We start from the raw sequence: 24,235 nt of genomic DNA, 5'->3' as shown, positions 1-24,235 counted from the left end.
AGAAGAAAAGTGTAGTTATGGTCCTGGCACTCTGCAAGCTTGAAATCTAGTTGGGGCGCTTGAGACTGAAGCTTCTAGTGAAGCTTACCAAAGAGAAAACATTTATCTAACCAAATACCTGAGGCTCAGTTATATCAACAACCAGAGGAGCTTTGCCTGTTAACTAGATGTTTTAGGCCACAGGCATGAGCAGTTAGATCTCATTAATTAGCCTCTTAGATGTGTTCCCTTCTTTGAGTTATGAGACCTCTAACTTAATTGAGGAAGAAAAGCTGAAGTCATTTGAAGACAAGGTGAAAAGATTGGGACTCTTTCTTCTATAAAGAGAGAGGATTATAAGGGAATACTTACTGAAGTCTGTAAAATCCTAAAGGATGTAGGTTATATAAAACCAAAATTACATAATAATTTTATTGCTAAGTTTACAATTATTGTACATATTCTGAAACATAGTACTGTATCATCCTAGTCAGAAACATAATTTCATAAATTCCATATTTCTATTTCATCATATTCTAATTGATTAAAAATACTGTTTAGAAAATTATGATTGAGAACAGATCTATCTTAAGGCGTTTTCTTTTTTAAACAAAGTACATGTTTTACATATTTACTTTTACTTAGAAAAAAAATCTTACTTAGAAAAATACAACTTGGGTGTAGTACCATGTGGTGTAAACAACTGAACTATTTTACTTTTTACTTTCCTATGAATGAGCCAGTATATATTTATTACTGGAGTTCCAGCTATAAAATTCAGGTAAGGGGTTTAAATATACCCTAGAGTATTATTTAAAAATAAATTTGTTTCTTTCAAATAGAATACCAACCTTGGTCTATGACATTTAGGGGAGAAATTAAAATATTAAACTTTTATTACCTAGTAAACTGAAAATAAAGTAAAGGTTAAATAAATACAAAGCAGAAAAAAATATATATACAAAATCACAACCTCTAGGAGGACAAACAGTCTACTGTTCTCTACTGCAGGAGCTTTATCAACAGTAGTAAGTAATTCCACCTCTAGGGCAACGCTAGTATTCAAAAATGTAAACAAGTATGTACTTTGTTTATACAAAGAAATGTGCGGCAAGGTTTGTATTCTTTATAAATATCAAACAGCTAAGTGGATTGTTTCAACACACCAGTAGGGGCCAGCAAAGAGCTCTTAGAATTTTCAGAACAGAATTGGCATTGAGCTATGTTTATTTGATGTGTTAAATCCTTTTTTGACTTCTTTACTTACCACACCACTCTCTTAAGTGAATGAATTGCAGAGACAGTGGAATAAAATATCTGGTGTGCTCAAACTATATTGGGGTATAGTTTTTCTGTCTAATCTGCATATATTTTTAATGGAATGTTTGCCTAGGCTCTTTCTTGGCAGAGTTTTAATAGTCAAAATATAAATGGCATCATTTAAAGACTGTACTACTTGGCTGGAAAAGGCCTTAAAATTACAGGAGAAAATGCTTGGTGACAGCTTCTCTTAAAACTTTTCTTTCTCAGACCTATGCTCAATTTTTCAATAGTATTACTAGGCTAATTTTGTATGTCTATCCTTAAGCTTTCACTTTTCATAAGTGGTGTTTTGGAAGCTAAACTATTTATCTATCTGATTTAATGCGTCTGTTTTAATTCACCCCAAAGTTTTGGTACTTCCGAATTTATACGTCTGTTGAATTCACACATTAAAAAAAAAAAAAAAACAAAAACAGAATATATGCCTTTCTGCACTAACTAACTTGACGAGATTCCTAGTTTGGCTGCTCTTTGGAAATTCAATCCTTGATTTGATACTCAATTACATGGGGTTTCATTCCTACCAACTTCCTGTAATTCTATCCCTCTGGGTAAAAATATTAGTGGTCAAACTGCTGGAGAAAGTATAGGCGCCTTGATTCACATGGTTAAATGTTCATTTAGTAGAGCAGAAGTGAAAAAAAAACACTGTTTCAACTTGAAATGCTAGAAGATTGTTGTTCTTGTGTTACTCATTCATGCAAATTGGAGAAGGTATAATTGAAACAAGGTTGGCAGTGTTTGAGGCAGTGCGCTGCAGCTGAGCTCAGCTGAAAGGTCGCTGGAAATCAAGTGCTTTGTAAGTGAAGGCATTTTGACTACAAGCGATTCAAAATATGTGGAAACGTCAGTCTCAGGAATGGGTCGTCTTTTTCTTTCTATGATATCTGGTATCTAAGGTTTTACTTAGGAGAAAGACTACTACTTCAGAGCTCTTTCAGGCACCACAAATGATTTTTTCCTCTGATGCAGCCCAGCTGCCGCTAGCCTGTCTACCAACAGAGATCTTTGTTATGACTTTCAGCCCTTAACATGTTTGGAAATGAGAACAAATGGCACAAAGCTTACAATTGCACTTTGCAGCCCGAAGAAGCAATACTTACCCTTTGTCAGAAAGCTCCGGAGATGATTTGGAGAGCAGTGTTCTCATGTGCTTCAAGAGACCAAGCCGGATTTCAACGTCTAACGTTGTGCAAATGAAGCTGACTCCTAGACAGACCGCGCGAGCTCCGTTGATGCAGGGAAACGTTAAGACTCAGGAAAGACCATCTGTGCCTTCACCTGAAAATGTTAATAAAAAGAGCAGCTGTCTGCAGATTTCACTACAGCCAACAAGGTACAGTGGATGTCTCCAGCCTTGCAGTGTCTTAGCTGATGGGGAGGATGCTTCGTGGATGTGTGTCTTGAGGGACGGCATGGAGCACAGTGCTGTGGCTGAGAACGAACTGAACGCTGTGAGTGATGGTGACCTTGTGAGCAGTCCTGCCCTTCGCAGCCGTAGCCTTAGCAACTTTTCCACCAGTGAGAATGGGTCTTCCAGCAGCAATGGTAGTGATTACGGGTCGTGCACCAGTATCACGAGCAGTGGTTCCTACACAAACAGTACCATCAGCGACAGCAGTGGTTCTCCTTTTCCACCAACGGATGATCCTTTTTTGGGTGGAAATGTCCCTTCCGACAGCACCTCCAATAGAAGTGTGCCAAACAGGAACACTACTCCATGTGAAATTTTCTCAAGAAGCCCAAGTACTGTTCCTTTTGTCCAGGATGACTCGGAGCGTGGACTAGAAATTATGAAATTGCCAGTGAGCAGGAACTCGAAAATTCCACTAAAACGTTGTTCATCTTTAGTCATTTTCCCTCGGAGTCCCTCAAATACCCCACCAACTTCTCCGACAAGTACGGAGATTCTTCCAAGCAAAGGATCCTATCAAACCTCACACCAGTTTATTATTTCTCCTAGTGAAATTGCCCACAGCGAGGATGGGACTGGTGCTAAGGGATTTCTTTCCACAGCTGTCAATGGGCTCCGGTTATCGAAAACAATGTGTACTCCCAGGGAAGGAAGAGACATACGAGCACTTCACAGGAAGGGCTCATTACAAAAGAGAATTGCTGTTGCACGTAATAGTCCGAATCAGCCTGCCTGTGAAAAGTCACCTGAAGGATATTCCTGTGTCTCAGTGCACTTCACCCAACAAAAAGCAACTACATTAGATTGTGAAACAGCAAATGGTGATTGTAAACCAGAGATGTCAGAAATGAAGCTTCATTCTGATTCAGAGTGCATTAAGCCTATGCACAGGACATCTGCACGTTTACCATCCTCTCAAAACATAGATTACCAAATAGATATCAATGGACAGTTGGAAAGACCAAATTTACAGATAAACAAAAACCATGCTGTTTTACAAAGAAGTATTTCATTGGGAGGAACTTACCCAAATGTTTCCTGTTTATCCAGCCTTAAACACAATTGTTCCAAGGGGGGACCATCACAATTACTCATAAAGTTTGCATCTGGAAATGAAGATAAAGTTGATAACTTATCAAGAGACAGTAACAGAGATTTCACAAATGAGCTATCTAATTCTTTAAAACATTCTTATGAGGTAAGTTTCCTTTGGTCTTGGGTCTTGGTAAATGTTAATTTATACCAGAAAAGCTTTATGAAATATTTGGTTAAAATTTATTATGACTTAGCTAGCAAGTGTTTTATAGTCATAATCTTTGTATTTGCAAATCTGAAGGACCCCCAATAGTTTTTCAATCTATTTGTTATTTTACCAGTATTAGAATATGCATTGAAAAGAAAGAAGAAATCTTTCCAAAGTGATTTAAGGCATGAAACATTTCTGTAGCACAAAAACAAGCTTTAAGTAATAATTTATTTCATAACATTTTTACCTTGGTATATTTTTTCTTTAAGGAACATAGCATTTTTATGTCTAACTCCATATTTTATTCCTCTTTCAAAAATGTTCATTCAGTATTCACCCCCTTTAATCATTGTGAAATAAGGTAAAATATAGAATGCTTATTTAAAGTATTAAATAATAAAAAGCCTACATAAAAGTGTAAAAATGTTGTCACAAATGAACGCGAAGAAAATGTTCCTCTAAAATATGTGTATTTAGTAGAACATTGATAAAAATGATTATTCTGCATGTTTAAAGCAGAGGAAAAATAAATGGCATTTGCATTTGTATATACCCTTAACCACAGGAATTTTGTTTCCACCCAGTTTTCCTTTAGCTACCAGTTAAGACTGCTTCTAAAATGTAACTCGGTCTTTCAACAATATTGAATTACAAATTTTATATTTTTTGAATTTGGTTTCAATTGCTAGGCATTTCCCATACTCTTCTAGTTACCTTAGTAATTTGTTATTTTGATAATTTTGTTTATTAGTCATTTAACTCTAATGAATCTTAACCAAAATAGTTTTTTATATAATTGAGCCTTTCCAAAGTATTTGAACTTAACTAGATTTTCCAAAGTATTTGAACTTAAGTAGATTTTAAAAATTTCTGTATTTGGAAAGTCTTGCCAGATTCCAGGAAATTAAAATTTTTTTCTGGCTAAACCAATTCTAGATGACAGTACATAATAGCTTAGAGGGAAAAAAACATCTTATCTCTTTATCTGTGTTTATATAACTCAGTATCTATATTAAAAAAATTTTTTTTTACTTCTGGACAAGTGGCTTTAGGTAAATAAAATATTAAGTAATTGATAGTTTTCTCTCTTTTCAAATTTCATAAATATAATTATTGTTACCCAATACCCAGATGTTAATGTAAGCAGCTCCTTTACTGAAGATGAATAAAGATTAGATTTCAAATTCTGATCTATATTTTAGGATAATTTTATTTATGAGACTTTTAAGAAACTAGTTTTTAGAGGATGATAATCCATGGAACTGTTTTGCCTCCTGAAAGAAAACAATGAAGTGACATTATAAAGAAACATATTAATAATTTGCTAATTAAATTACATGTACCTTGTAAACTTATCTTACATTTAAGGAAATAAATCTGAAAGGAATAATTAACCTAGAAATATTTATAGATAAATGTATTTATAAACATAGCCTTAAAATAGTTGATTTAAAAAAAATAAAATAAAATAGTTGATTTTGTAGTAATATTATAGTTTGTTAATGATACTTTTGAAAAAAGGTATTTTTAATGTTTTTTAATAAAGTGTGACTAAATGCCTTTTGCATAGCAAAAAAATATACACTTATATTGTTTTTTATTTAATGTAGTTAAGCTAACTTAAATATTTTTTTGTGACAGCCAAATGTCTAGCTTTGTGCACATTCTGTTTTTGGGGAGATTATTGGATTATAAATAGTTCAGAAATGTGTAATTTGCTGGAGAGCTTTAATTTGTTCCTCCAGTTAATGTTTATTAAGCAACTCTACATAAAAGTATTGGTAAGCAATGCTGCAACCACTAAATTCAACATAAACTAGATCTAAATTGATCTAATTGATTGGTAAAGGCTTATTTTAAAAGGAAAATGCTAATGTTGTTTTTCCTAAACTTAGCAGTGGCAACAATACAGGGATTTTAGAAATAATCCTGTGTTTATCAATAATTATATATTAATCTAATTATAGTGGTATATTGTAACTCATTTATAAATAAACAGCTCCCAAAATATTTCCCATGACTCCAGTTAGTCTGGGTTAGTATTCTGATATGCTGAGTCTGGATTCACATTTAACAAGTTGATATTAGAGTAGCATTTAGTAATGTCAGCTATCTGTACTGAGCAGCCGTGAAATTAAATCACTGCTTTGGTCAGGGACCCTGGTTTTTAAAGCACTGAGAGTCTAGAAATTCTTTTCTTACGTGTTTAGCTACCAGTCTCCAGCAGCATAATATCCCGTTTCTAGCTCTCTATAGTAATCACTCATTAATAGCTAATATTTTAAAATCTAGTGAGAACTTTCACCTGTATCTGCAACAGGGCTCTGTTCTGTGTTTACAACTTAGAATGAAAATGGGACTTTGTAGTCTGTGTGATAATGTTTATTTTATTTATTTGCTATCAAAGAACATAACAATAACTGGCATATGTTTCTTATATATACTTGCTGAAATACAATATTTACTTTTGTAAAGGCTGTCTAATGACATTTGACATGAAAGTAGGTAGTTGATGTTTTAACATTGTAATATTTTGTCAGCTCAGTCAAGAAATTGTTTTTATCTAGTTATAAAAATGATTCTTCAGTTTTCTAAACTCTATGGACAGTTTACTCAGTTGTTACTTTATTTTCTCCTGTCTATTGTTCTCTAAATCACCTGTGTTGTTAGGATGCTCAGAAATTTTGTTATCCTATTATTTAAAGTACCTCAGCATTGTGCACAAGTTTGTACATGTCTTCCATTCTTCACATAGATGCACATTTTTATCCAAAAGTTTGGCTTTCCATTTTTTCTTTATGTTACAGAATTTTTCTTCATTTCCTGTCCTGGGTTGGTAAATTGTTTAGCCTGGTATGGTAGAACTTTAAAAAACCCTTTCTCAATTATTTTGAAAGCCTTTAACACTAATCTCAAGATGACACATTTTAATTACTTAGTTGTTCTTCTAAAATAAGTGTTTTAAATATGTATTTGTTTTAGTGTTCTATTATTTTCACGGTTCTGTTAACTTTAGCAGACTATTTAGAGACATTTGGTTAAATTTATTTTAAACAACACTTAATCTTTCCTATAAAAACTAATATAGTTTATAAATATTGACTCTAAAACTGTGATGCAACAATGTGAATGACCCATTTTAGAAATTTGGTAAGAGATGTACACTTGTGAATGCATGTCTCTTAGAACTAAGGAACTAGAATATTTTTTTAAATTTTTTTTAAAGATTTTACTTATTTATTTATTTGACAGAGAGAAAGAGATCACAAGTAGACAGAGAGGCAGGGGGAAGCAGGCTCCCTGCCAAGCAGAGAGCCCGATGTGGGGCTTGATCCCAGGACCCTGAGATCATGACCTGAGCCGAAGGCAGAGGCTTTAACCCACTGAGCCACCCAGGCACCCCCTAGAGGAACCAGAATATTAATTTCAGAGCGGTTCAGGGAGCTGAGTTGTTTGCTTCAGAAAAACTTCCGATTTCTCTGTAGATATGATTTCTTTAATTCATTCATCTGGCACACATTTGAGTGCCTACTGTTTGCCAGACACCGACCCAGGCCCTGGGAACAAAAGATAATAAAATACAGTCTCCTTGGGGGAACTCCCATGCTAGTAATAGAGATATGCTGGTAAACAAACAGAAATTCAGTCTAACGGGTGATGTGCTAAAATAGAGGTGTGTATGAGAAGGTGAGAAAGATGCAAAAGTACTCATCTGGAGGAGAGGACCTGGTTGATAGAGGGAGACTTCACGGCGGTGGTGACATTTGAGCTGAGTCTCGGTAGGTGAGTTGGAGTTCACCAGGCAGAGAAAGCAAAGAGGGTGTTCTGGAGTAGAGATTCTCAATTTTGGCACTTGTTGACATTTGGGTTGGATACTTTTTCTTGTGGGAGTGCTGTCTGGTGCCTTAGGACGTCCAGCAGCATCTCTGGCCTCCACTTCTTAGATGCCCATAGCACCCCTCTCTTCTAGTTGTGACAATCAGAAAACGTCTCCAAATGTTACCAAAGGTCCCCTAGGGGCAGAATGGATTCCTGTTGAGAATCGTTGCTCCAGGCAGACGCAGCAGCATGTGCAAGGCTAGCTGTGTGAAAGGGGGTGTCATGAACTAAGAGAGAGGATCCAGGAGAAGGGCAGATTGAGAGGACAATGGAGAAACCATGCGGTATTAGGTTCATGTATTGAGAGAGTGCCCCTGGGTGCTGGTGGAGATACAAGATCAGGGCTCCGGAGAGAAGCAAGGGCTGGAAAGGTAGCTCGGGAGTTACAAGTATAGTCAGGGCCTTAGCTAAGGATGAACCAAAAAGCATAAAAGTGAGATGGGAGGGGGTAGTAAATCAGAATTCTGGGGACCACAGACTATGTGGGACAGCAGAAGAAGAGGTGATCAGGAGACTAAGAAGAGCCACTGGAGAGGCAGAGAGGCCAGGAGAGCAGGGAAGCCCAGAAGTCAAGGGAAAGGACAATTCAAGGAGGGCAGCATGCAGGACCACAGAACCCATGCGTCTGTGGCAGTTAGGACGTCCGTGGTGACTTCAGCAAGAGTGTGATCGGGGGTAGAGCGTGAAAGCCGGGCTGAAGAGAGAATGAAACAGGTGAGGAAGAGAAATATCAGTGTTATAAAACAGGCATGAGTCAGTGTGGGCACGATATATACTGAATGGTTGGTATACAGAAGACAGGGTGTTGGGTGGATATAAATGCACAAATTCTCTGTCCATGAGAATATTGCAACCTAGTCTCTAGGGGAAGACGGGGCTTCTAGTTCTCCGTTCTTTTGCCTTTGAACTATAGTATAAGCGAGTATGAGCAGTGAAACCAGATCTGGAGATTCAGTAATCTGAAATTAAAGAAACAACATGTTAGGAGTGCAAACTTGACGCTGCCCGAGTAGTCACAGCGCACTTTGAACAGTATCATTCTTAACTTTCTCCTTCTCTCTCCACCACCAAAAAGGGGATGAAACAAAAACAGAGCCTCCCCATAGGAAGCAAGTCAGGGTTAAAAGGACGGTGACTACAAACTACTCAGAAAATAGACGTCTCTGTCTTTCTGTCGTGGGCTTCTTCTGGGATATGGAGCCCACTGTGTACTAGCCGTTGTGAGGCCTCCCCCTTCTAGACCCACTGTCCCTTTGCATTTGGGTGACCGTGAACAAGATAGACCAGGAGAAGTCAGGACCAGGAGGCTGTTCGGGCAGAAGGGGCTGGGCACAGTCCCTGCGTGGGGCTAGTCTGTGTGTTGAGGTCAGCAGGGTGGTTAGCAGGCGTGAATGAGTGCTAAGAAAGGGAACCAATGATCTTGTCAACATGTCCAGGAAATACCTGAAGTATTGCTCAAGTGTGTGGTTCTGTATTCTTTGTTTGCCCTGTGTGAGACTGGAAGACTATACTCAGATGAAGACAGACACTTAGCAATGGAAGAAAGCATTTCAAGACAAGAGATCAGCCAATCTGTCCAGACATGGGAGCAGTTGTTGAAAAGCAATTTTATGAACCCTGAGATTTCACAAAGCTTCTTAGATAGAACTAGAGCAGATCTGAGAACTTGAAAGGGCAAGTGGGTAGCTTGTTTTTGTACCTTGCAGTTCAATTCTTGGGATAGTAACACAAAGAACATCTTGACCAAGAGAATCCATGATCTTTCTAGTTAGGATCTAGATACCTTTGGGGATGGGAAGTAGGGGGATCATCAGGCTTTCTCTTGATTCAGATGTGTTACAAAACCACCACACTGTGAAACATTGTGTGATATGCCTTAATAGAAAAAAATATTACAAAAAAAAAAAAAAGAAATTTACATCAAGGATATTGGTGGTACAGTAGACAATCTCTTTAAATTCAGTTGTTTGTTAAGTACAGAAACATTCTGGGTGCCTGGGTGGCTCAGTGGGTTAAAGCCTCTGCCTTTGGCTCAGGTCATGATCCCAGGGTTCTGGGATTGAGCCCTACATTGGGCTCTCTGCTTGGCAGCAAGCCTGCTTCCCTTCCTCTCTCTCTCTGCCTCCCTCTCTGTTTACTTGTGATCTCTGTCTGTCAAATAAGTAATAAATAAAAATCTAAAAAAAATTAAAAAAAATACAGAAACGTTCTTTACCAATTTTTTTGTCTTTTGTCCCCCTTACAAAAGCTGAGTGTGTGACATTTTATGATATAGCTAAAATAATATTATCCAGGACCACTTCCCTTTTCCCCCTTTTTCTCTCAAATTTTTGTTGACAAGCTGCCCTCTAATGTTTTGAAGATTGCAACTGGAAAATTCCTTAAGTTGTCAATTGGACCAGTAATTCTCAAATTTTCATGCCCATGCACATCTCCTGGAGATCTTATTAAAAGGCAGATTCTGGGGGCGCCTGGGTGGCTCAGTGGGTTAAAGCCTCTGCCTTCAGCTCAGGTCATGATCTCAGGATCCTGGGATCGAGCCCCGCATCGGGCTCTCTGCTCAGCAGGGAGCCTGCTTCCTGCCCCCCCCCCAACTCTGCCTGCTTCTCTGCCTGCTTGTGATCTCTCTCTCTCTCTCTCTCTCTCTCTCTCTGTGTGAAATAAATAAATAAAATCTTTTTGAAAAAAAAAAAAGGCAGATTCTGGTTCTGTAGGTCTGGGATGTCTGAGAGTTCCATTTTTTTTTTAAAGATTTTATTTATTTATTTGACAGAGAGAGATCACAAGTAGATGGAGAGGCAGGCAGAGAGAGAGAGAGAGAGAGGAGGAAGCAGGCTCCCCACTGAGCAGAGAGCCCGATGCGGGACTCGATCCCAGGACCCTGAGATCATGACCTGAGCCGAAGGCAGCGGCTTAACCCACTGAGCCACCCAGGCGCCCGAGAGTTCCATATTTTTAACAAGCTCTGAAGTCGTATCAATGCTGCTGATTTCTCAAACACACTTTGAGAAGACTGTTCTTTTATGAAAACAATTTATAGTTGAAGTATCCGATGAGTCTTTCTCCCACTTTTACATACAGCAGAGCTACAGGTATACTGTAGCCAGGGCCAAAATAATTTGCAATGAATTTTAAGTCTACTTAGGCATTAGACTCATTATTGATTGAGACCATGTAATATAGAAGAGGTTGTTTGGACCAAGAAACATTCAAGGGCAAGGTTGCCTACCTGCTTTATAAAAGAACTTTAATATGACTCCTGCAGAATTCTATTAAATTTTCCAGGATTACATTTTAGTTTCATTTAAGAATTTAAAAATATTAGTCTATAACATTTGTGGTTCTACTTAAGGGAAGCTCTTAAATTTATAAAAAAAATTCTGGTCTAGTTGTTTTTAAAACCGTTGCCTACATTAGTTTTTTTCCCCCTCTCAGCATGAGATTTGAAAAATTCACAATTGAAATATATGTTTCTTAAATATTTTGGCTTTTTCAAGCGATATCTTCTATCTCCTTCTTTATGAACATTTTGAATCTTTTCTATATACTTTCCTATAGCAGCATCAATTAGGGTACTACCAAGAATTTTTAAATCTTACACTGGTTTGTGTAACGAATTGAAAAACCATATATCATCAGTGCTTACTTATGAACTATCCTTTTGATAGTTCTGTAAGGAGAAAATTTAGAAATTCATTACATACAACTTTGTTATGCTTCTTAAAAGTATTTATTACTTCTCAAATATAAAGCAGGACATGAAAACTTAGGACCTGTCCTCCCATCGGAGCACTTTAAGAAATGTTGGTAACTGGTTTTTGTAGACTTTGTAGCCACTTGGGGCTTAGCCTAATTTCAGGGAGCCTAATAAGATATTAAACATTTCAGGTAAGAAGTGGGGAAACAGAAGCATAGCAAAAAAAATAGTTAAAGATGGGGAGATAGAAATAGATAGGCAAGCAAGCAGACAAGCAAATGTAAATTTTCTAGACCTAATCAGAGGATTCTAGAGAAAAAAATTAAGCAAATGGGTAAACTTTTCTGGGTTCTACTTTACTGGGATGTAAGTCCCTGGATCAGGGACTTTTTGTCTTACTCATTGCTATATTCCCAGTACCTAGAACAGTGCCTTGCTCAAAACAGACACTCAATAAATATTTATTAAATTAATAACCAAAACAAAGGGACCCTTTAGAATGGTAGAGATGACTGTAGAATCCTGATAAATGAGGGTGACCAGACAGCCTTGCTCAAACAGATAACCAAACTAGGATATTTAAGGCATGACTGTAATGATGAGTGGGAGCTACTTGACGCTTCAGCCTTTGCATGAAAGAGCAGCACTCTTAAATGAATACCTTGTCCCTGGGGTGGATGCCAATGGAATATTATGATCGTGACTCAAGGATTAGTTTCCACAGTGGAGTCTGATTCATAGCCTACATATTCCACTAACTGGTACCATAGAACTATGTGTCTGGATAGAGGCTCAGATTAAGTTTTCTGAAAAGAAGATTGAATGGGCTAAAACTTTAAAGGGTATTTAAACAAAGGCCATTTGACCAGCTTTAAATTTATCATTGTTTAATAGAGTGACTTTATTCCAAACGATGTTAGAACTGGATTCTCAGAGTTGTTCCTGGAGTTTAGAGTAACTGTTTTAGCCAAGAATGACCTTTACCTTTTGTATCAAGGCTGAAAGACGGAACCTTCTTAAAGAGTCATAGAGCTTAATGGAAACCAAAATCATCTTGAAAGCAAGTGAATTTAACTAGTATTTATCAGAAATAGAATATGTGCCTGCCATGAGTAGCAAATATTATTCCTGGCTTTGAAGAGTTTACAGTTTAGGTGAGAAGACAGCAGAATCTGTTAAAAAAAAAATACAACTAGAGGACAATATAGTATAGCATATAATAATGTCCATATACCTACTTTAGGTAAGTGAGCACCTAAACTCCGAGATACATGATTACCTATCTAATTTTTAACGAATTTAAATTTTTATCAAGATAAAATGTGCCTGTTTTAAAAATAAGGTGTTATTTCTTTGAAAATTCCCTTTCTACCTTTTTCTCTTGTTCTTTCTTCCTAGAATTCCAGTGAGCCAAAGTTTATATCTCTTGGATTGCTCCTATAATTTACTTTTCTCTCCCATTTTCTGGTGTTTTGTTGTTGTTGTTGTTTGTTTGTTTGTTTTTGCCTCCAATTCTTCCAGTTTTTTCTGGAAGATTTCCCTCCAAGTTTCCACTTCTCTTTAATTTTAAAATTTTGGTTATTTAAATTTCTAAAGTTCTATCTTGTTTTCTGGTGATTCCTATTCTTATTCTAGTTTCATAAATATAATCTCTTATTTCTTTGAAAATATTTTTGTTCAGCTTTGGTTTTTTTTGTTTTTTTTTTTTTTAAGGGTTGTTATGAATCCTGCATTGTCAATGGTTCTTATGGGTCATTTTGCTTATTGTTTTTTGTTTCTCTTTGTTATTGGACATTTTCCTTCAGGTGTCTGGTGAACCTTGGCTGTCTCTTCATATTTGAGAATGAGTCACTACTAAGTGATCTGGAGACTTTGTAATTGGGTGGGGCTTTTTAAACTGGTAGGCTTCATTGCTGGGGGACTTCTGACTGTTAGTATCTCGACGTTTTTTTTCTGAGTTCAGTTTGTTTCCTCCACAAAAGAAGCTTCCATGATTGCCAAGTTATGGTCCTTTTTTTTTTTTTTAAACATAGGCTCCAATACAGGGCTTGAACTCATGACCCTGAGATCAAGACCTGAGCTGAGATCAAGAGTTGGATGCATAATCAACTGAGCCACCCAGGCGCCCCACCCAGTTATGTTCCCTAGCCATGGTTAGTGATAAACTATGGATGAAGGTGATTTCTTTAGATTCTGAAGCTGAGTTAGTTCAGTTTGGTAAACACCTTAAGAGTGATATTTACTTACCAAATCCTTAAGGTACTGTTAGTACCTTAATTAATTTACATTAGGTGAGGTACCTGATTTTCATACCTGTTGTCTGAATATACATTGTGTGTATTCTAGAAGTGAAGATACTCTTAGAAAGACTAAATTAAGCATTCTTTGTAATAGAATATGTGATTTCCTTAATGTATTTCCTAACCTTTTACATTCTTGGCAATCCATTTAAATGTAATACCCATGATTATCACCCTGTGGAAGAGAATAGACTATTAAAAATATGTTTGAGGACAAGAAGAAAGAGGTAATGGTCATGGCCTCCTAGTGGAATGTGTTATTGGATGCTTGCTGTCACTTGAACTTGAAACTTTAATTATGATTTTTAAAACTTTTTGATTTTTTATATTTTAAAAAATATTTAAATTTTTAAAATATTAAAAATAAAAATATTAAAATTTAAAAAATAAAGCATTTTTTAAATTATGATTTTTTTTAAACTAAGAAACCTGATAGATTCTTTTTAACCCTATATCTGTGAGTCCAGGTCCTTTCTTATTGCCATTGTTGAGTGAAAATTAAGTGTGGGGATTATTATTTAAACATATTACTAGAGAACCAGTTTATCTCTCAAATATTTCTTTTTCTGTTCTTTTGATTTGTGACCCAACATTTTTATTTACTTTGTTCTTTCTGATTAATTTAATTTTATTTATTTTTAAAGATTTTATTTTTAAATAATCTCTATACCCTGCATGAGTCTCAAACTTACAACCCCAAGATCAAGAGTCACATGGTGCACTGAATGAGTCAGTCAGGTACCCCCTGAATAATTTTATTGTTCAAATAACACATACTATATATTTCTACCTCCTTTAACACAGTTTATCAATTTCATTATGTTCTTTTTCTTCAGTAATTGTTATAAACTACCTACCTTTTGTTCAATTACATGTTAACTTTCATTATGGAAAATTTCAAACACACTGTGTACCCCCAGTAAACTCCCAGTTTCAGCTGTTACCAGCATGTTGCCAGTCATGTCATCCATCTTTCCCCTCCCTTTTTTCTCCTGGATTTTCTTTCTTTTTTCTTTTTTTTTTAGAAAATCCCATACATCATATAATTTTACCATAAATACTTCAGAATTCATCTGTAATGGATTAAGGACCTTTTAAATATATAAAAACTACAGTACAGTTTCACACTTAACAAAATTAACACTAGTTCTAAACTGTTTTGACTGGAACTCTACCTAAGTCATTGAGGTCATTTTAGTAATGACATAGCTCAAGATGGTTACCTCTCCTTTAACTTGTGTCTGCCTAACTCTTCATCTCCTTTATGATGTTTATTTCACTTTGGGGCTGAGCATGTCAATTATTTACCATGGAATTTTCTGTTTCTTTAACCAGATAATTTTTGATAATATATTTGTTACCAATAAAATTGAGGCTTTCACTTTGGAATCTAAAACTAAAAGGTTATAGTTAGGACTGGAATTTATCACCTAAACTACTCCTTACCTCAATTTTAAATCACTGCAAATCTGCATTTAGGGTTTAAACATCGAGGATACCCGCATTCTTCATCCCTGGGTAGAATGAAAATGTACAGTATGATGAATTAGCTATATTCATTCCTCTTAATCCTCTTATGCTTCTCTGAGTCTTAATTTCATGTTTATGAAGTATGAAATTTATGAAACTTGGCAGAGTTGCTTGAGGACTGAACATTTCTTGTCTGTTTGGCAGATAAATGGTGCTCAGTAAAAAGCAGCCATTATCTACCTTATAATTTGTGGTGAGACTATGTGAAGGTACATTGTAAACTGAAAAGTACCGCATTGGGTAACATAATAATTGTTGTTTTATATGTGTATAAAGTGAATCATATATACATTTAAGAATCCAGGTTAGGGGCACCTGGGTGGCTCAGTGGGTTAAAGCCTCTGCCTTCGGCTCAGGCCATGATCCCAGGCTCCTGGGATCGAGCCCCGCATCGGGCTCTCTGCTCAGCAGGGAGCCTGCTTCCTCCTCTCTCTCTCTGCCTGTCTCTCAGCCTACTTGTGATCTCTGTCTATCAAATAAATGAATAAAATCTTTAAAAAAAAAAAAAAGAATCCAGGTTAATAATTAAATAATAGAAAATGCATGAAAAGACCATGTTTAAAAAACACTGTTAACACAACAACAACAAAAACACTGTTGGGGGCACCTGGGTGGTGCAAGCACTTAAGCATCCGACTCTTGGTTTTGGCTCAGGTCCTGATCTCAAGGTCCTGGGGTTGAGCCACATGTTGGGCTCCACGCTCAGCACAGTCTGCTTCTCCTTCTCCCTCTGCCCCTCCCTCCTGCTCTCTCTCTCTAACATAAATAATTAAAATCTTAAAAAAATAATAAAAATGTAAAAAGCACAGTTGACCCTTGAACAATACAGGGGTTAAGGGTGCCACTCCACCCAGTCAGTCACCATGCAGTTGAAAATCTGCATATAACTTTTGATTCCCCCAAAACTTAACCAATTATAATCTACTGTTGACTGGAAGTCTTGCTGATTGACAGCTAATTAACACATATTTTATATGTTATGTGTATTATATACTATATTCTTGTAATAAAGTAAGCCAGAGAAAAGTTGTTATTGAGAAAATCAGAAGGAAGAGAAAATACATTTATAGTATTGTACTGTATTTATAAAAAATATTCACATTTAAGTAGACCTGTGTAGTTCAAACCTGTGTTATTCAAAGGTCAACTATAACACAAAAATACAGACTAGAAATCTGGGGAAGCACTTCTTCATAAGACTCGATCAAAGATCAAGATACATTTTTAAAGGAATACGGTTTTTCCAAAGCCTTATTATGAACTAAAACACAGCTCTTTTTTCTTAGACTCAATTTTGATATGCATATTCTTGGGGAAAAACTACATCAATACTAGATGTACAAAAGAAATACAGAAATAAATAAGAATTATAGAGCAAATTCATGGCAGGAGATAATTAGCAGCTAGAAAGTCCAATTTGTTGGCCACAAAGCTACTCTTAATGCACAACTTATAGTTTTAAAGAAGCTGATCCTATCACTTTTTTTTTTTTTTAATGCCTCATTGAAAACAGTGATTTGGACCCTATTTTAGTGACTTTATGTCATTGATAGAGTCAGATTCTAGCCGTAGATGATAGATTCTTTCTTTTCAGTTTGTAAACTAAAGAATTCCAAATTGTCTCAGTTGGTGTTGTTTTTATTTAATGCACCTTATTTTTTAGAGCAATTTTAGATTCACAGCATAGTGAGCAGAAGGCCCAGGATTTTCTGTATCCTCCTACTCTGAAACATGTAGCCTTCCCCATTACCAACAGCCTGGGCCAGAGTGGTACATTTGTTACAATTTATGAACCCACGCTGACACATTGTTACGATCCAGAGTCCAGAGTTGAATTTAGTGTTCACTCTTGGTGTTGTACATGCTGTGGGTTTGGACAAATTATAATGGCATGTATCTATGCACTATTACAGTACAATACAGAGTATTTTCACTACTTTGCCTCTTCATCTCTCCATCCTCTAATCCCTGGCAACCAGTGATCTTTCTACTGCTTTTGTAGTTTTGCCATTTCCAAAATGTCACATAATTGAAATCATACTGTAGGTAGTCTTTTCAAATTGGTTTCTTCCACTTAGTAATATTCATTTTACTTCCTTCCATGTCTTTTCATGACTTGATAGTTTTTTTTTTTCCTTTTTCTTTTCGTACGGAATAACCGTCCATTGTCTGAATGTACCTTAGTTTATTTACACACTCACCAATGGAAGGACATCTTGGTTGCTTCCAAGTTTTAGCAGTTGTGAGCAAAGCTGCTGTGAATGTCTGTGTGTGCAGGTTTTTATGTAGAGTTAAGTTCTCCGCTCTTTTGGGTAGATACCAAGTAGTGTAATCGCTGAATCATATGATAAGAGTAAGTTTAGTTTTTAAAGAAACTGCCAGCTGATGTTCTGAAGTGGCTGTACTATTTTGCAGTCCCACAGTCAGGGTATAAGAGTTCCTGTTGTTCCACATCTTTACCAGCTTTTGGTGTTGCCAGTGTTCTACGTTTTGGCCATTCTAAACATGTGTGTAATGGTATCTCATTATTTTTAAAATTTGCATTTCAAAGCATATGATGTGGCACATCTTTTCATATGCTTATATGCCATCTCCATCTTCTTTGGTGAGGTGTCTGTTGAGGTCTTTGGCCCGTTTTTAAGTCAGGTGTGTTTTCTTATTGTCAGTTTATAAGCCTTCTTTATATATTTTGGATAATAGTCCTTCACCAGATACGTCTTTTTCAGATATTTTCTCCCAGTCTGTAACTTGTGTTTTCATTCTCTTGACAGTGTCTTTGGCAAAGTAGCAGTTTTTAATTTTAATGAAATCCAACTTACCAATAATTTCTTTCATGGAACATCTCTTTGGTGTTGTATTTTTTTTAAGATTTTATTTATTTATTGGACAGAGAGAGAGAGATCACAAGTAGGCAGAGCAGCAGGCAGAAAGAGAGGGGGAAGCAGGCTCCCCGCTGAGCAGAGAGCCTGATGCGGGGCTCTATCCCAGGATCCTGAGATCATGACCTGAGCCAAAGGCAGAGGTTTAACCCACTGAGCCACCCAGGTGCCCCTGGTATTATATTTTAAAAGTCATTGCCAAACCCAAAGTCATCTAGGTCTGTGACTCATTTTGAGTTAATTTTAACGGAGGTTGTAAGGTCTGTGTCTAGGTTCTTTTTTTTAAAGATTTATTTATTTATTTATTTATTTATTTATTTGACAGACAGAGATCATAAGTAGACAGAAAGGCAGAGAGAGAGGAGGAAGTAGGCTCCCCATTGAGCAGAGAGCCCGATGCGGGGCTCTATCCCAGGACCCTGGGATCATGACCTGAGCCGCAGGCAGAGGTTTAACCCACTGAGCCACCTAGGTGCCCCCCTCCTTGCCTTTTTTTTTTTTTAATGTGAATAGCCCATCATCCCAGCATAATTTGCTGAAGAGACTTTCTTTTCTCCATTGTATTGTCTTTGTTTCTTCATTTAAGGTCAGTTGACTTAAATGGGGGATGGGGTAGCTAGGTGATGGGCATTAAGGAAAGCACTTGATGTAATGAGCACAGGGTATTATATGCACCTGATGAATCACTGAATTCTACCTCTGAAACTAATAATACACTATATGCTAATTAAATTGAATTTAAATAAATTAACAAAAAAGATCAGTTGACTATGTGGGTCTGTTTCTGGGCTCTCTGTCCCGTTTCACTGAAATCTGTCTGTTCTTTCACTGTTACCACACTGTCTGGATTATCAGTTAAATAGTGAGGTGGTGCCATTCCTCAAATTTTGTTCTTGTTCTTCACTATTTTATTGACTGTTCTTTTGCCTCTCCAATAAATTTTAGAATCAATTTTTGAAATTCACAAAATAACTTGCTAGGATTTTGATTAGGATTGCATTAAATCATAAATCAAGTTGGAAAGAACCAATATCTTGAAAATATTGAGTCTTCCTATCTGTGAACATGGACTGTCTCTTCATCTTTTTAGTTTTTCTTCAAATTCATGCATCAGTCTTGTAGTTTTTCTTAAAGATCTTGTATTTTGTTAGGTTTATATTTAACTGTTTCTGTTTGGGGGATGCTAATGTAAATGATACTGTGGCTTTAATTTCAAGTTCTACTTGTTAATTGCTAGTATATGGAAAAGGAATCGGCTTTTCTATATCAATATTGTGACCTTGTGACTTTGTGAAAATTGCTCATTAGCTGCAGAAGTTTTTTGGTCAAATTTTTTGGATTTCCTATAAAACAATAATATCATTTGCAAAGACAGTGTGATTTCTTCTTTCCCAATCTGTATATTTTTTATTTCCTTTTCTTCTTATTATTATTATTGATATAACCAGGACTTTAACTACAATGCTGAAAGGAGTGGTGAGAGGGGGCGTCCTTGTCTTGTTCCTGATCTTAATGAGAAAGCTTCTAGTTTTTCACCACTTAGTATAATGTCAGATGCAGGGATTTTTGTTTTTGTTTTTGTTTTTTTTAATTTACTTTTTATAAACATAAAATATATTTTTATCCCCAGGGGTACAGGTCTGTGAATCGCCAGGTTTACACACTTCACAGCACTCATCATAGCACATACCCTCCCCAATGTCCATAATCCCACCCCCCCAACCCCCCTCCCCCCATTAACCCTCAGTTTGTTTTGTGAGATTAAGAGTCACTTATGGTTTGTCTCCCTCCCAATCCCATCTTGTTTCATTTACTCTTCTCCTACCCCCTTAACCCACCATGTTGCATCTCCTCTCCCTCATATCAGGGAGATCATATGATAGTTGTCTTTCTCTGATTGACTTATTTCGCTAAACATGATACCCTCTAGTTCCATCCACATCGTCGCAAATGGCAAGATATCATTTCTTTTGATGGCTGCATAGTATTCCATTGTGTATATATACCACATCTTCTTTATCCATTCGTCTGTTGATGGACATCTAGGTTCTTTCCATAGTTTGGCTATTGTAGACATTGCTGCTATAAACATTCGGGTGCACGTGCCCCTTCGGATCACTACGTTTGTATCTTTAGGGTAAATACCCAGCAGTGCAATTGCTGGGTCATAGGGTAGTTCTATTTTCAACATTTTGAGGAACCTGCATGCTGTTTTCCAGAGTGGTTGCACCAGCTTGCATTCCCACCAACAGTGTAGGAGGGTTCCCCTTTCTCCGCATCCTCGCCAGCATCTGTCATTTCCTGACTTGTTAATTTTAGCCATTCTGACTGGTGTGAGGTGGTATCTCATTGTGGTTTTGATTTGTATTCAGATGCAGGTTTTTTGTAGCTATTCCTTATCCAACTGAGGAAGTTCCCCTCTATTCATAGTTTACTGAGCACTTTTATCGTGGATTGCTATTGGGTCTTGTAAATGGTTTTTTTGCACCTATTGATATAATCTTGTGATTTTTTTTTTCTTCTTCTGCCTGTTGATGTGATGTATCATGATAACTGATTTTCAAACATTGAAATAATTTTCTACCTTGTCTAAATCCTATTTGGTTATGGTTGTATTTTTCTTTTTGTACATTGTTGGATTCAATTTGCTAATGTTTTGTTGAAGATTTTTGTATCAATGCTCATGAGAGATAATGGTCTGTTGTTTTCCTTTCTTGTAATGTCTTTGTCTAGTTTTGGTTTTAGGGTAATTCTAGCTCCATGGAATGAATTAGGAAGTATCCCCTCTGCTTTTGTCTTCTAAAAGAGTTTGTAGAGTATTGGTATAATTTCTTCCCTAAGTGTTTGGTAGAATTCACCAGTGAGCACATCTGGGCCTGGTGCTTTCTGTTTTGGAGCATTATTAATTATCAATTCAATTTCTTATATAGATATAGGCCTATTCAGAGAGTCTGTTAGTAGTTGTTTTAAGATATCACAGTTTGCATTAATAGCACAATTTTGATTTAAGTTAATTTTCATGTTTTATAATATTTGAAACAAATATCTTTATAAAAATCACATTATAACTTGGTTTTTATTTTGATCTTTAGGAGTCAAATGATCTTCTATTATCTCTTTATTTTTTTAATGTCATTAACAAAAGATTACATTTACAAAAGATATCCCAGTGTGCCCATATATTTTTATATTCAAATGGTTGGTTGGCAGTTATCAATAGGCTAAAAGCAAAGTAACTCAGCTATCATAATTTCATATTTATATAGTTTCTGTCTTTGGGATATTCATAAAAATTCAATTTTATATAATTCATATAAATAATTGTATGCATCTGTGGGGTTTAAAAAATATCCTTCTTATAGTTATCCTTCCCTTTACTGAAAGAAAGTATGTATTTGGCTCTTGGGATTTTTTTTTAACCTGCTAAAATTATTTTGGATATTATCCTGAATTAGCATTTAAAAAATTTATAAGACAGGTGGTGAAACTGCCGAAATATATTATACTGATAGAAGCCCATCAAATCTGCATACTCAATACAGGTAACGTAAGTTTTCCCAAGATTCACCAGACTACAGGCGCTAATGGAGACAAAATGATGGTTATAACCCAAGTTTCACTGATTTAGCCCTTCTCGTCTGTCCACAAAAGATCCCGGGGAACTGTAAAGTACTCTTCACTATTTCTGGGGTTCCGAAGAGATGGCTACCATGCAGTCTTGAACAAATCCAGTTCAGCTGAACACTGCTATTGCTAGCTTTGTATGTACAGGCATTGTCACTTTGGGGTACCACTGTGTCCCACTGGGCTCCTTCTTTTCTTAATGTGACTCATTTCCCAAAAGCATATTTACAAAGTTTAACTCAACCTTTCCTTAGGTATGATAAACGAAACTGATTTTTTAAAAAAATGTAGTCATGATTCCAAATACAGTATGGTGAGCAGTAGTTAGTCAGCTTTGGGGACATGTCTGAATTGCTGGGCAAGAACTAAAAGTAAAAGCTTAAAGCCAGAGAGTGTTGTTTTACTGAAAAATTTGCTAGAACTCCATAGTCCAATACAGTGGCCATTAACCACCTGTGGCTATGGAGATTGAAATTCATTGAAATGAAATCAAATTTTAAAATTCTGAACCTTATCTGTAGTAGACATACTTCAAGTGCTCAGTGGCCACAAGTAGCTACTGGCTACTACATTGAACAGCACAGATACACAATATTTCCATTATTGCACAAAGTTCTGTTGGACAGGGTTTCTCTAGAGCATTACATTCTGAGCCTCAAGCCATTGATACCCCTGTAACTTTGACCATGCTCCAGTCTATTGAGGAAGGCATCTAAAGCTACACTTCTTGGTAGCTGTGATGGCAGAAGGAATGGAACCACATCTCAGTGACCATATTTTTCTCCACTGGTACCTGCTGTTTAAGTGAGGAAATTTTGGCTTTAAAGGAATCCATTGAGTTTTTATTTTCTTAAACAACAGTGACCCACATCCTTCCCCTTGGTCCTCTGTTTTCATTGATACATTATATTCTTCAATAAAAATTGTATGAGTTTTCAACCCTCGTTGGGGGGGGGACTTCAAAAACTGTTTATGGATCAGCTAAATTACACTTGATCAAATGATCAGGTAATCAAATCATAAAAATAATGAATTTCTACTTCTGAAATTTTTTCTAAAAACTTAAAAGAGATTATTTCAAAAGGTAGAAGTTGTTAGAGAAATCATTTCTTTCTACCAGTACATAAGTAGTCTTCTACCAAAGTTTACAAAAAATGAAGAAGAACAAGGAGGGAGGGGCACCTGGGTGGCTCAGTTGGTAAGGGTCTGCTTTTGGTTCAGGTCATGATCCTGGGGTCCTGGGATTGAGCCCCGCATTGGGCTCCCGGCTCGGCAGGAAGCCTGCTTCTCCCTCTCCCTCTCCCCTTGCTTTTGTTCCCTCCCTCGCTGTGTCTCTGTCAAATAAATAAAATCTTAAAAAAAAAAAAATAGAACAAGGAGGAGGAGGACAAGAAACATTGGGAATCATTTGATAATAAATTATTTTCTTTGTTGTTTAGAGATATTCTTGGGCCAGTCCCTTCAGGTCCTTTCTTAATATATTCATTTTACAGACAATAAATCTTTGAAAGTATTTGCCAGTCACTGTGCCTTGCTTCTGCTTAATATTATTTGTTGATTAGGAAAAATACTACTGAAACTCCAGCAAGCTGATTTTTTAAAGAATTTTTTTATTGTGAAATACAAAAGAATAGAAGACATCATCCCAACTTTTGATGGGCCAGTCTATGTGAGGAAGACAGGAGAATATGTAAAATGGTTTTAAGTTAAGGATCAGAGAGTTGAAATGATTGTAGCCTCAAGGCTGCTTGCCTTGAGAGTTTGCAAGAGGTTCACATCATTCAAGTAGTCAGAAAACTTTGATAAATCCTGAATTGTCACAGGTGTTCTCCAGACCCACTAATGCTAGCTGCTGTTTAATACACTGAAGAAACATACGTAGATTTCAGATTCAGTTACCTTTAAAGATGACTAACCTAAAATCTGGAGCAATTGACCAATGAGCAAAATAAACGACTTCCTGCTATAAGCTAGACAGTGGCAAGCCTAGTACAATGAGGCAAAGCTTAGGGATTATTTTTAATCTTCCCTTTAAACATTTTTAAACATTCATAGGTTATATTTAAACTATTAAATGGGGTAATTTCATCTGAATCCAAGTGTGGATTCCACCTCATGGATGTATTTTTTTAACTTGGCTATAGTATTAATAGGAAATTAGGGTTATAAGCTCATGGAACTTGAATTATAGATTCGTACAAAATGTTTTATCTGTCAAGATTTATCAACTGTGTGCAGATTGCAAGTGGTGAATTCCATAGGCCAAGGGTGGGCGAGGGAATGGCTCATGGTCTCCAAAAGGCAGAAAAGGTCAGGAGCAGATGGGGAAGGCTAGAGACTGTGTAGGGAAGAGGTCATACTACC

General features: G+C 36.4%; 1 protein-coding gene across 5 annotated transcripts in view; it reads left to right on the top strand.

The window, feature by feature from the left end:
• Window positions 1–24,235, top strand: part of LOC111153271 (neural precursor cell expressed, developmentally down-regulated 4, E3 ubiquitin protein ligase) — a 126,938-nt gene that overhangs the window by 51,888 nt on the left and 50,815 nt on the right. For 4 of the 5 annotated variants that reach the window (XM_022512189.1, XM_022512187.1, XM_022512188.1 and 1 more), the window contains exon 1: window positions 1,916–3,914. The exons of the other annotated variant lie outside the window; for it this stretch is intronic. In XM_022512189.1, the coding sequence (XP_022367897.1) occupies window positions 2,355–3,914 (1,560 nt within the window). In that variant the 5' untranslated portion in view covers window positions 1,916–2,354. Of the gene's footprint in view, window positions 1–1,915; window positions 3,915–24,235 lie in introns of those variants that run through there. 5 annotated transcript variants of the gene reach the window in all.

Source organism: Enhydra lutris, unplaced genomic scaffold (assembly GCF_002288905.1).
Source record: "Enhydra lutris kenyoni isolate GAN:26980312 unplaced genomic scaffold, ASM228890v2 scaffoldscaffold31, whole genome shotgun sequence".
Taxonomy (NCBI): Eukaryota; Metazoa; Chordata; class Mammalia; order Carnivora; family Mustelidae; genus Enhydra; species Enhydra lutris.
This window is presented reverse-complemented; position numbering and strand designations above follow the sequence as displayed.